The sequence below is a fragment of the Protopterus annectens genome, chromosome 8.part0 (assembly GCF_019279795.1).
Source record: "Protopterus annectens isolate FY-2018-M chromosome 8.part0, PAN1.0, whole genome shotgun sequence".
In the NCBI taxonomy this organism is placed as follows: domain Eukaryota; kingdom Metazoa; phylum Chordata; order Ceratodontiformes; family Protopteridae; genus Protopterus; species Protopterus annectens.
In genome coordinates this window covers 931,029,269-931,042,046 of record NC_056741.1, presented here as the reverse complement: position 1 = coordinate 931,042,046, position 12,778 = coordinate 931,029,269, and the positions used below count along the sequence as shown (strand labels likewise).

Genomic DNA, 12,778 nt, shown 5'->3' with positions numbered 1-12,778 from the left:
TTTGGCTGCTAGCAGGGTAAATGATTTTTTAAAGCTTTAGAAGTTATCTGAATGCCTTGATAAAGGCAGTTTTCACTTCTGACTTATTTTTTTATTAAATATTTCTGATCTTTATTTGTAAACGAAAGAGTACTATGATTCTTCATTTGGAATTTTATTTTTTTGAGATGAGAAAAGCACAGTAAGGGGCCAGTTGTCACCTTGTCTGTTTAATAGGCATTGGTAAATCCTGTGCAAATGATAATTTGTAACACGGCCATAATAGTATACTTTTTTGTTTTGCTGCATGAAGAATTGCTTGTACATGTTGATAGTTCAGGATTTTTGCATAAACCTGGCATGGATTATTTGGGTTTTGTTATCTTTGGAGTGCTCTGTGGGTTCTTTCTATTACAATATTCTTGGCAGTGGGGTGGTTTTCCCATCAGTGAGGTAAATATCATTTTTAAAGTGTCATGAAGTTGTGCGTGGTCGTAGGTTTCTGGAATTCCTCATATAAGGATATTATTTCTTCTGCTATGAACCTCCAAGTCTGTGACCTTTTGCTGCATTTTTTCTAGGACAGTTTCATTATTTTCTAGTTGTTTTTTGGAGTTCTTCTATTTTCATTCTGTTAGCTGCGAACTTGGCCTCAGCATGGCCTAGACGCGAAACAGTTTGTTCCAGTGTGGATCTAAATTTTATCATTTGCTCTGAAAAGTTTTTCATGGCAGATTTCAGTTCATCCATAGAGTAAGCCCCTTCAGGCTTTACTTTAGAAGTGGGCTTTATTGTTTCTAGATTTTGAGTTCTCTGCCTTTTGGATAAGGTTTCTTTTTCACGTGAAGATAATTGTGATAGTTTAGTTTTAGTTGTTTGTAAGTCCATTTGTTCTTGGATGTTAGGCATATTTAGGTAATTTATTAGAGCAGTAATTTATTCAGAGCTGGCTGTGCTGCAATTAATACAAGGCCTCAGGCTGCCATGCGGTTTGCTGTATCAGAATTCAGGATTCAAAATAATAAGTTTGTAGGATGAAGAGCAGAGAAATTTTCCAAATTCTTTTGCCCAGATGTTTAAATGAAGATATTCTTGTCCATGCTAGGGAGGAATTGTAGATTTATGAGTCATGATCACGAAGATTCTGATTGATATTTGTGAAGCCGTAGGGAGATAGTGTTCACAGGCTGACCACCATCTTGGAATCACACATGTAGATATTTTCTATTGATACTATTCATTAATGTTTGCACATACTCATGGGAGTATGTGCTTGCATGGTTTTAATGACCAGTGTGTATCAAAAAAGATCTTATTATTCTCTTCATATAACCTAGTGTTCCCTGCCAATATTTCTAAATATTTAATGACATCTTTCCCTTTTAATTTTAATCAAGTTGTCAATGATTTGTGTATGTGTCTGCACCCTTTCATGGGTTAAGATGAGTTCTTTAAGGTAAACAGATGAAAATGGACAATGTTTCATCATTCTTCCTAGTGTTTGTATATGGAATAACTAGTATTTTCCCAGTTCACTTTTGTCCAAAATTCTTAGTGGCTAGTTCCGTAATTTATGATCCTTATTCTAGGTGGCTACAGCCATGCCCCTCCCAAGTTCATGTCTGTGTTCCTTAAAGCAGTCAATCACTCTGTTTTATATATATGTTTCAATATATTTTTATGAACTTACCATTGTCTAGGTTTATAAAACATCATTCTTAAGTATAAAAAGGACTTTACTACTTCCTCAGTGTCTCCTTATAGGTTTATAGATAAATACCAAGCCATCAGAATGAAGAGCATTACAAACCTAATTAAAACTCCTACTCAAAAGTACCCTGGAGCCTTCAGAAGGTCAAGGCAAGATAGTTTGAGGATAATTTCAGGCTGCTCATCCAGGTATCTGGGTTTACCTTGAAGGTGGAAATGATGCTACTCTGCTTAATATGTAGTGGACATTTGTTCCAGAAGTGAGAGATGCATTGGAATATGAATCTATCATGCCAAAATGTCTTACTTATCTGTCGATGAAGACCTAGTTCCTTTAACTGTGTATTTTAAGTACCATTTGTTGTATGAAGGAATACGAGGTCAAAAAGGGTTGGATCCTTCATTGCTTGAAAGGCTAGACAAATTTCTTCATGGATAAGTCTATAGGAGACTGAATACAGAGAGAGGGTGCTGCCCTTCTTTCTTGATATTTACATATTTTCAGGCCATTGATTTATTTTTTTTTTAGTTTTGAATCTCCAACATCTCTCGAGTTGAATGATTATTTTTTGAACAAATACATTCCAAAAGGTGATTACATCCAACAATGTGTCTAATAAGGTATGAGTAAAGGGGAACTATAACTTATTTGTATCTGTCCTAACTTGGATATTAAATGATAACCATTGTCTGATTTGAGGGGAGGTTATAACATAATCAATTACTGATGCAGCTTTAGTGAACAAACAAATCATATCAACAATTATACTCGGGGTTACCTACACAATTTGCTAGAAATAAAGTATGTTCAAATACAGTGTCATACTTTTGTGGCTTTTATTGTGTTTTTTATTAAATCATAGAGGATTGAATTTACTTAATAATGACAGAAAACTGAGTTTCAGATGTCATATCCTATAGAAAATGTGCACCAATGTAAAACATTTTGTTCTACCAGCTTTCTGAGTTTATAACAGAAATAAAGTTGCCAGCAAACTACTTGGTGACTATCTTAAGTTAGCCGCCGATGTCATAGCCTATCCAGTCTTCATATTGATTAATCACTCCATAAGTGAGCATCAAGTTCCTAAAATCTGGAAAACGTCCTACATAATACCCCTACACAAAGGGGGAACCTGTTCAGACCTCTCTAACTACAGACCAATCACAATTCTGTTAACCCTATCCAAAATGCATTCACTCCCAATTCATGAATCACCTATTATCTAATATTCTTCTAACACCCAACATGGCTTTTGACCCAACCACAGCACCACTACAGCTCTGTTAAGCTTTAGAGACACCATCAACCATCTCAGAAATAATGGAAAACTAGTCTCCTCAATATTCCTATACATATCCAAAGCCTTTGATATAGTCTCCCACCAAAAACTTCTACACAAACTCCTGTCTCTTAAACTAAGCCATTCTGCCCTTTAGTGGCATATGCATATGTAGTAAGACAGAAATAAGTAAGTAGTAGAGATATATATCTGTGTTCACTGAAAGTTGTTAGACTGCTTTTCAAAATTCTGTGTTAACTCTTAGCCTGGTGGTTTCTGTTTGCATTATACTCTGTGTTGGTCACATTTCTATGAGTCATTTCTGCTCATCATCTGAGCTGCTGGCAGCTGAGATTTGCCTGCAAAAATCAACTGGACACATAGGCTGATATAAGTATACTTTTCTCTGCACTTTCCTTATTTAATATTAGATATTTGTAGATATCTGCAGTTAGTCTCCGACCCCCTCCCTGTTGCTGTTGTGCTGTAAATCTTGGTGGCTTTGGAATTGCCTGTCCCTGCTGTAAATCTGTTTTTGGGCACTCCTCTTTGGCTTATATCATTTGTTCACTCAGCTGAGTACAGTGAGATCATATTTTGATTTCAGACACTCCTACCAGTCCCATTACCTTGGCTGTGTACAGAAATAGCACTTGGGAAGGACATCCCCTATAGTATCTTAATCTGCTCTGTTCCCTCCCTTTCCACTAAAAAAAAAAAAAAAAAAAAAAAAAAAAAAAAACCCCCCCAAAAATTATACTTTCTTGAGCTGCTCTTACTTAACTGTCTTCTACCTAATTACCTTAATTTGCTGTTCTGTGTGCTTTTAAGTGTTCAAGTGCTCTAATTCTGTACTTGGTGCCTCCATTTTGTTTTTTTCATAACTTACTGCTCTCTGCACTTGTTTTTTGTCATTTTAACTTATCTGCATTAAGTTCTAAGCATGTTTCCGGCCTTTCCTCTAAGTAGTCTAGTCCACATACAGACTCACTGTATCCAGGACTGTTTTGTAAGTTTCTGAGCACCCCACAGATCTTTCTGTGTTAGAGGCAAGCCCTCTAGCTTATCAGTGGGAGTGCTAAGCACTAGGTAGCCTATCAGCCATAAGAGGAGTGGTTTCTGGCCCAGAAATTTTAATTTATTGGCTGTTTGAGGAGTTTTTTCATCTCTTTCAACTTTCTGGTTTAAAACTCCTTGTTTACATGGGTTTGTGCTTGTTTAAGCTCTGCGGGTCCAGTTTTGGCATCCTGCAGACTACAAGAGAACCAAGAAGGAGAACAGAGATACTCTAAGTGCCTCCATTTTGATTTGTTTCATAATTTACTGCTCTCTGTACTTGTTTTTTGTCATTTTTTAATTTATCTGCATTATTTAAACTGTAATTGCCTTAATATTGCTATACACTCAAGTGTGCTAGCTTGTACTGCATTTAAAGTGTTTTTGCTACTGTCCTAACTGCTTTTCTGCAAAAAAAAGTTAGTCACTGTTCATGTGGGTGTGAATGACCTGAAATTTACCTCCCTGGACTACATAAAAAGAGATGTGATGGAACTCTCGGATTATGTGGCCCAGGCAGGTAAGACCCTAGCCCTGAGCAGTATTCTACTGTCACCCAGAATTATACCACATTACGAGCAGAAAATGAATGACTTCAACAATTGGCTAAGTTTCTAGTGTCATTCTAAAGGGAGCCAGTATCTGTCTGCCTGAGATGACATGATTGACAGACCTCGACGCTTTGCCAGAAATGGCCTGCATCTGTCACCCCTGGGATTCCAGGTACTGGCTAAGGCTCTTTCCACCCCTATAGTGCCTTTTTAGGCAGTGTTCCAAAGATCAAACTTCCACCATAACAGCTACAGACATATGCAATCTGAGGGTCATGCTGCTCAATGCTAGAAGTCTAAATGTCAAGATGCACTCACTCGAAGCTCTCCTCAAAATGGAGAATGACGACATCTGTGCTGTAATGGAGTCCTGGTTTAAAGAGGCAGAAAGCACCCCTGCACTCTCAGGTTGCAACTCATTCCATACCTTTCTGCCCCAGAATGTGGCTGGAAGCTCCAAAGGCGGTGGTGTCTCCATCTTCTTAAAGGATACCCACAGCTCTAGACTGGTAGTCCAGCATAATGCATACTTCAGGTACAACTAACACTGGGTAAGATGGCGATACAAGTCATAGCCTGCTACAGAACCCCAAACATGTCCCTAGACTCACACAACAACTTTATAAGCATCCTGGAATCTATCAAGGTCCAACCCAATACTCTCATACTAGGTGACTTCAACTACCCTTCCATCAACTGGGGAAACTATTCAGGTACCAATGTACAGGCCCAGCACATTCTGTAATTTATCAGTTCCAATGCCCTGGACCAGCTCATTCTGACCCCCACTAGAGGAAGCAACATCATCGACTTGGTTATCACCAGCATGGGAGACCGTTGCGCAATACCTATAGTTAGTTCCTCCCTGGTTAAATCTGACCACAGACTGATTACCATGGAAATCTCCATCTCACCTACACCCCCCCCCCCCACTAAGGTGACCACCCTGAAAAACTTCTCTAAAGCTGACTTTGGGCTCCTAAAAGCAGAGGTGGCTAACTTCTCGGCACCCATGCCAATGGAAAATAGCTGCATGACTGCTGAATAAAACACCAATACACTGTACAAGCATGTACACAAATGCATGGACCTTGCCATACCAAATAGAACTAAAATGCTCTCCTCAAATAAAAGGAAGTCAATCTGGTGGTCCCCAGCCATCAATAAACCCTACAACAGAAGTAAGAAACTGTTGCAGAAAAAAATGAAGTCACAAGACTGGAAAACCTCCCTTATCACTCTCACCAAAAAGCTAAGATCCCTTATCAAATCCTCTAAAGCCAGCTATGAACGCAGAATTGCAGCTGACACCAAAAACAACCAGAAAGCCTTCTATAGCTATATCAAAAACCTCAAAGGCAATACCCAGATTTGCTCTGAGATATTGTATAATGGCACATCCTATACTGAACCAACGGATTTAGCCAACATACTGGCCAACAGATTCAGTGCCAACTTTACCCATCTCTCCCTCCTAAAGGGCCCTATCACAATACCAGATGAAAGCCTTTTACCCACCATTTCTGCAGCACAGGTAAAAGCTGCATTGTCCAAAGCCAAGAATACAGCATCCATGGGACCTGATAATATCTCTGGCCGAGTCCTACATGAGCTATAAAATGAACTGGCACCACATCTGTGCGCCCTGTTCAATTACAACCTTAACTCAGTCTGTGTCCCTAATGAATGGTGCACTGCTACAGTCATCACACTCCATAAAGGGGGAGCAACTATAGACCCTGGGAACCATCGCCCCATTAGCCTGACAAGCCTAGTATGCAAAGCTATGGAGCGCATCATCATGGACCCGCTTAACAAAGATATAGACAATCTCCAAACTCTTGATGCCACACAGTTTGGCTTTGTCTAAGGGAGACCCTGCCTGCTGAACCTGGTTGACTTCTTCGGGGCAGTCACCAAGGCTGTAGATGAAGGGAAGGCAGTGCATACAGCCTAACTCGACCTGGCCAAGGCCTTTGATACCATTCCACACTCAGGTATCATTGATAAACTCACCAAACTAGGCATCAATCCTTACACCACTAGGTGAGTTGCAAATTGGCTCACAGGCAGGGCCCACAGAGTGAAAGTTACGGATTCCAAGTCAGACTGTTGATCAGTCACAAGTGGAGCCCTGCAGGGCTCAGTCCTAGGCCCTCTCCTATTTAGCATGTACTTCTCAGAAGTCCAGACCAACACAGAAGGACTCTGGCTGACTAAGTTCGCAGATGACTGCAAGCTAGGAGTCATTATCAACTCCCCAAGTGATGCAGATATCCTACAAAAGGGCCTCTCTGAGACCAATGACTGGTGTTAGAACCATGGCCTGAAGTTTAACTCCAAAAAATGCGTTATCATCCCCTTTGGAAAAAAACTCAGTTCCCACAAATTACCACATTGATGGCAGCTCACTAAATACTGAAGGGGCCATAAGAGATCTGGGAACCCAGGTTGACAGCCACCTCACCTTTGACCACCACATTACCACTGTGGTCAGAAAGTCCTTCTACATGGCACATCTTATAACCAAAGGTTTCGCATCCAGATAGAAAGAGGTCATCATCCCTGCCTACTCATCCCTCATTAGACCAGTCATCGAATATAACATCATGTTTGGCATGTACCTGAACAGACACCTATAACAGGTGGAGAGGCCACAAAAGTACCTCACAAAAAGAATCCTAGGCCTTAAACATGTCCTACATGGACAGACTCCAGAAACTTCAGCTGTTCTCAGTCTCTTATCATCTACTTAGAGGTGATCTTGGATTGCCTTACAAAGCCATTTCCGACCCAGCCATACTTGAAATGCTACACCTAAAGAAATTCCAATATCCCCGCACCACATGCTCCACAGATCACAACCTCATTACCACAATGAACAGAACATGCTGGAGGGACAGGTTCATCTCCCAAAGACTGTCCATATTCTGGAAAGAGCTTCCCATTCATGTCAAGCAGAGCACCTCACTGGCCCTCTTCAAGAAAAATCTTGGCGAGTGGATGGGTAACAGAAAGTTAATTCCAGGGATCATTCCAGTTGCACTACTGGATATGGGCAAATTTCGACATTTCCAAATGCACCACCTCTGAAACAAGTGCTACCATGAGTCAAAAAGGGGGAGACATTTTGTAATTCGGTGCTTCGGTTTTCTAGATTTTGGAATTTTGCGGTTTACAGTTCGTGGCAGCAGGTTCAAAGATTTGACCTTTGAACATGTAAAGGTAAACTCTGTGTGTGTGTGTGTGTGTGTGTGTGTGTGTGTGTGTGTGTGTGTGTGTGTGTGTGTATATATATATATATATATATATATATATATATATATATATATATGTATATATATCAGCATAGTGTCAGTGACATATGCTGTTAATATCTATTGTTCTTGCCTTAACCAGTTTGCTGATGCAATCTGCAAGGTACCTTTCTTTAGTCGTCTTTTATGTTACTTTTGCATATGCTGTCTTCACTAACAGAAAGCACTGTCTAAATACTCAGCATACTTGTCAGTTATACATATTTCAGTTGTTAACTTTGCTATCATACATCATTGCTGTTAATGTATTATCTGTAATCATATTTATATTTTCACTAATAATAATATCCAGAATGATGATATATAATGCTTTGCACAATGTCATTTTATGCCTTGCATTGTGATGTTTGGTTTTAAGCATGGATTTGTCTTTTTATATGTGCTCATGTGCACAATGCATTTTTATTGTGTGCTACTGCTATCCATAAGTTGTAATGCTACCTTTTCTCAATTTCTTCATCATGGCTTTTAGATGTTAGTCTTTTACTAATCCTTACTCATCTTTCATAAATATCCACCCCTAATATTTATGTGTGCTCAGAAGCAACATAAGTACTAATAAATACTCCATAAATACTCCAAAAATATTCAGCAAAAATTAAAGTTGCTCAGAGAGCAGTCAATAGTTTTCATACTGTTTTCAAAAGTCTGGGAAAAGTCCAAAATGCAATATAAACTGGCCTGCTATAATTCTAAATGCCCATTCTCTTTGAGAGTTCACTGCCAATGAAATATGCATTCATTTCACTATACACTATTTCCCTCAAACATTTCCTGATGGTACATAATTTGAATAGCATTGATCCATTCATGACGCCATTCTAGAATTTTCAGAATGCATATTGCAAAGCTTTGGTTTCTGGACTTGTAGGTTTTGGGATCATTTAGTAAGCAATGCCAAGGTTATAGGAATTCAGACTTTTTCCTGAGGAAAATAAATCAAAGAAAATCATGTTGTATGGATGCAAATGCATCCAAATTATTGCCAAATAAAAAAAGAGTCCACTCAGAAAATACCAAAAATATTTAATTGTTGGTTTAGCTTTTTCATCAAACAGGGATTATCAGAACAAATAACTGTTGCATTCCATCCATTTAAATGCCTGCTACTGTTTGTCCCGATTCTAATATTTGTTTTAGTTTCAGAATGATTCCTTCTGTTACAAAAGAAAGAAATAAAGAAATAAAGGAATAAAAAAAATGCAGATTTCCACCTCCAAAGCAACTCATTTCTTTCTGTGTATGATGAAGTCCTGTGACTTTTGAATGAAAGTGCTAAACCAACAATTACATTTCTTGTATATTTTGAGTAGACTCCATGCAGCATGATTTTCTTTATGAACTTTGTTTATTTATAAGCTGTGGTTTATGCTGGTTCTTTTTTGGATTTCCTGAGGAATAAAAATTATGCAGATTGGTAATCTTTGATGTGTTAATTTCTTAACAGAAAATACACTGAAACTGTTTAAATTACAACATTATTCTGAAGTGTATATCTGGAATGCCAGGCAAATCATTATAATAAATATAGGAGCATTAAATCTTTATTTTTAGAATCACTTTTTTATTAAAAAGTTCAAATAAAATTATGAAAATACACGATTATCTTATATTTACAAATCAGTTTAAAACACAGCATCTATTTTATACAGGCTAACCATTGGACTATTGTCTGGTATGAGATTATTCAATAATTAAACATTGCTCTAAAACTGTGAACATTATGTATGCAAGATCCTTAATAGTTTGTAAGTTCATTAGCATTACACATGGAACTCTCTTGATCTATGATAATTTAAAAGAAGCAATAATAAAAAAAAAATGGTTCAACACAGCACTGACTCATTTGTACATATATGGCTTTACTAAACATTCAAAATTTGTAACATGACCAAACTGCAAAAACGTACTGAAGGCACAGACCATACCATTGACCCATTTCTCAGGACTCATCTGTTATAATGCAGTGCTCCAACATACCATGACAGCAATATGTCAGCCTCCCTCCTCTAAGTATCTTCTGACTCAGCACTTGAAAGTCAATATAGCTCACCTAATACATACTTAACAGTCGTAGAATTTGCCATTTCACTTCTATACGTTCTAGTCCCTGGATAGAGCTATACTTTCATTTGTCACTAGATGGCATTTTAAGTAATAGGCTGCACTCAACCACCTCTAGTGATCTCTACAATTCTCTTGCCTGTATCAACTTGTAGTTTGCTGCGTGTGAAGACTTCAGATTTCATGTTGTGTATGTAATACTGACATATATTAAAATATCTCTGTCTTCTCTCCCTGAGGGACACACTGATACTGTCTTCTTGCTGAAGCAAGCTCACTGGAAGTTTAAAGGATAATAACCAAAAAGATTGCATAAACTCCTTCTATACTCACCTAAAATAGAATGAGGCTACTATATTCCCTGAAGATTTGGACCCAAGAACCTATTTTACTTCCTTCACAGCATCAACATATGGACACCACTGTTAGGAAAATAATTTCCAAGTAGTGATGCAAGGTTTCCCATGTGAGTAAATTCCATTGCTGTATACCAATGTCATTGCTGAAAATATTTAGAATCTTCAGTTTGTTTGTATCTGGTATGATTATATTCAAAGGCTGTCCAGGACATAAATAGCCGGCCTTAGGCATAGGCAAACTAGGCAGCCGCCTAGGGTGCCGCTCCACCAGGGACGCTTTTCCAGTATTTATTTGGTATAGGTAAACCAGGATGGGAGCACCGGGTAGTTTGGTGGGGGGCACCATGGAGCTCTTTTGCCTAGGGCACCAGTTAATCTAAGGCCGCTCCTCATGTAAGCCAAAAAGAGGTGGAGTTAAATGGAAACTAAGTGTATGATGGGTTTTCTCCATTCACCATCCAAGAAAGCCTCAGTTAACATTCCACAGTCATTTCTATGTAAGTATTAATTATCAAATTTAAATATAACTATAGAAGCCTGTTTTCCAGATGTGAAATTCTTGTTGGAGATCCTGGAATGATTTCAGTCTAGGTTTATTGAGTAATGAGAAGCCCCATCTTAATCACTGTAGTGAACACATGTTGATGTATTTGTAAGTTCTGGGCACTCTTTACTAGTGTCATCCTCTGTTATTGTCAGCAGGGATCCTTATAGCCTTTTCCCTAGGATTCAAACTAGTTCTTTAATTGCTGCTGTAACCACTTTATTTTAGATACACTCTTCTAAGGACAATTATTGCCTCTTAGTTTACTGTATTTTTTTATTTTTATTTTATTTTATTTGTAGTTTGTTAACCAGGAAAGTGCATTAGGCCAAAACAAGCCCATTTTCAATGGAGGCCTGGGGAGAAAAGCTCCACAGTATAATATTTTCAATACCTACAAATAAGTTCCAAAAAAGCTCTACCAAAAAAGTTCCAAGATACAGTATTTTCAATATTTACAATAATAAAAGAAATAAAAAGAATTCAAAGTAATACAAAATGTATATGAAGATATAAAGATGAATAATTAAACTAGAAATATACATTCAAAAGTTTTTTTTAGTTAAAAATATGAGGAGATTTGTAGAGAAAAGTAAGGTATAAAGAGCAGGAGGAGATCTTAGGTTGGTTTTGAGATATCAGTGCATCTATAGCATGTTATAGTCTATTACTGTTTTAATCACAAGTTGGAGTTTAGCAGTCCTGAAATAACATCAAAACCCTTTATGTTACAATGGAATTACCAATCAACTGGCTTGCATATCGTACAATATTAATCTATTCCATTGATCCTGAATAGGATCAGCGGATCCTAAACCAAAAGTCCCGATGACATGAGAGGAAGAACTGTTTTATGTTAGATTTAAAATCATGGCTTTTTGTTTATATTATAGATACAGAAAAAATGAAGACAAACATTACTTTGTTCAAATCTGCATTATGACTGAATATGTCAGTGCTGTAGTCAAAAACCTGACTCCTTTATATTGTTGCTGATATTTCATCTGTTAAGATATCTCATGATGATGATATTGATGAGTTTAAATTTGTTAGATGATAGCAAGTCAATCATTTTATTAACCGTGGTCTATCAACAAGGATTGAGCTCACATATACAAGAATGTATCACTAGCAATAATATATTATCATACTCCAGACCTTTTCCATATATTAGCTGATTTAAATAATATACAAAATTAAACATAAAATATGCTTTCTCAGTAAACAGGACAAAAACAAACTCAAAGATCTGTTAGGTATTTGCTTTGTTTAAAAACTATGCATAATTTTACCAAAAAATATGAGAATAATGGATGTTGTCTATGTATAACATTTATGGAGAGTGGCATTTGATTAGACTATAGACCATCTCTGTGAAATATTTTTAAATCAAGTGTTTTATGACTGATGTTTCACAATATGCAGCATCCACATATATGAAATTTCTCTCATTAGGTTGTGTGGGCACTGGAGACTCATCCAAGTTTAGCTGCCGCTGTAAAATAAATGAAGGAAAAATTATTAAAGTGCCGACATTCACAGTCTAAGAATATCATAAAATAAGCAAATGTATTATTAAATATAAGCTGGATGATGCACATAGTTACACTATTCATGCTGATTCATGATGCACAGCATTAATACTACAGGAAAACACACTGACATTTATTTCTAAGGACCTTGCATTATTGCAAAACTGTCATATTTCACCATCAATGAGGTTGTTATTTTATTGACATTATGTATGACACAGTCTAAAACAAAGAGTGTATAAGCCATGTGTGTACATGTCACTGAGAGAAGCTTGTTTTCAAAAAAGTCCAAACATAATTCTTTGTGCACTTAATTAGTTTCTGAGATCTCTATGTCATGAAAGAATTTGTCCTTCTTGAACTGATGATATTTTTTCTACTAG

At 37.3% G+C, this 12,778-nt stretch overlaps 1 protein-coding gene across 1 annotated transcript in view; it reads right to left on the bottom strand.

The window, feature by feature from the left end:
* Positions 1–9,480: 9,480 nt before the first annotated feature.
* Positions 9,481–12,778, bottom strand: part of LOC122808362 (IgGFc-binding protein-like) — a 251,858-nt gene continuing 248,560 nt past the window's right edge. The window contains 1 exon segment of the mRNA XM_044079329.1: positions 9,481–12,358. Coding sequence (XP_043935264.1) covers positions 12,349–12,358 — 10 coding nt within the window. The 3' untranslated portion in view covers positions 9,481–12,348.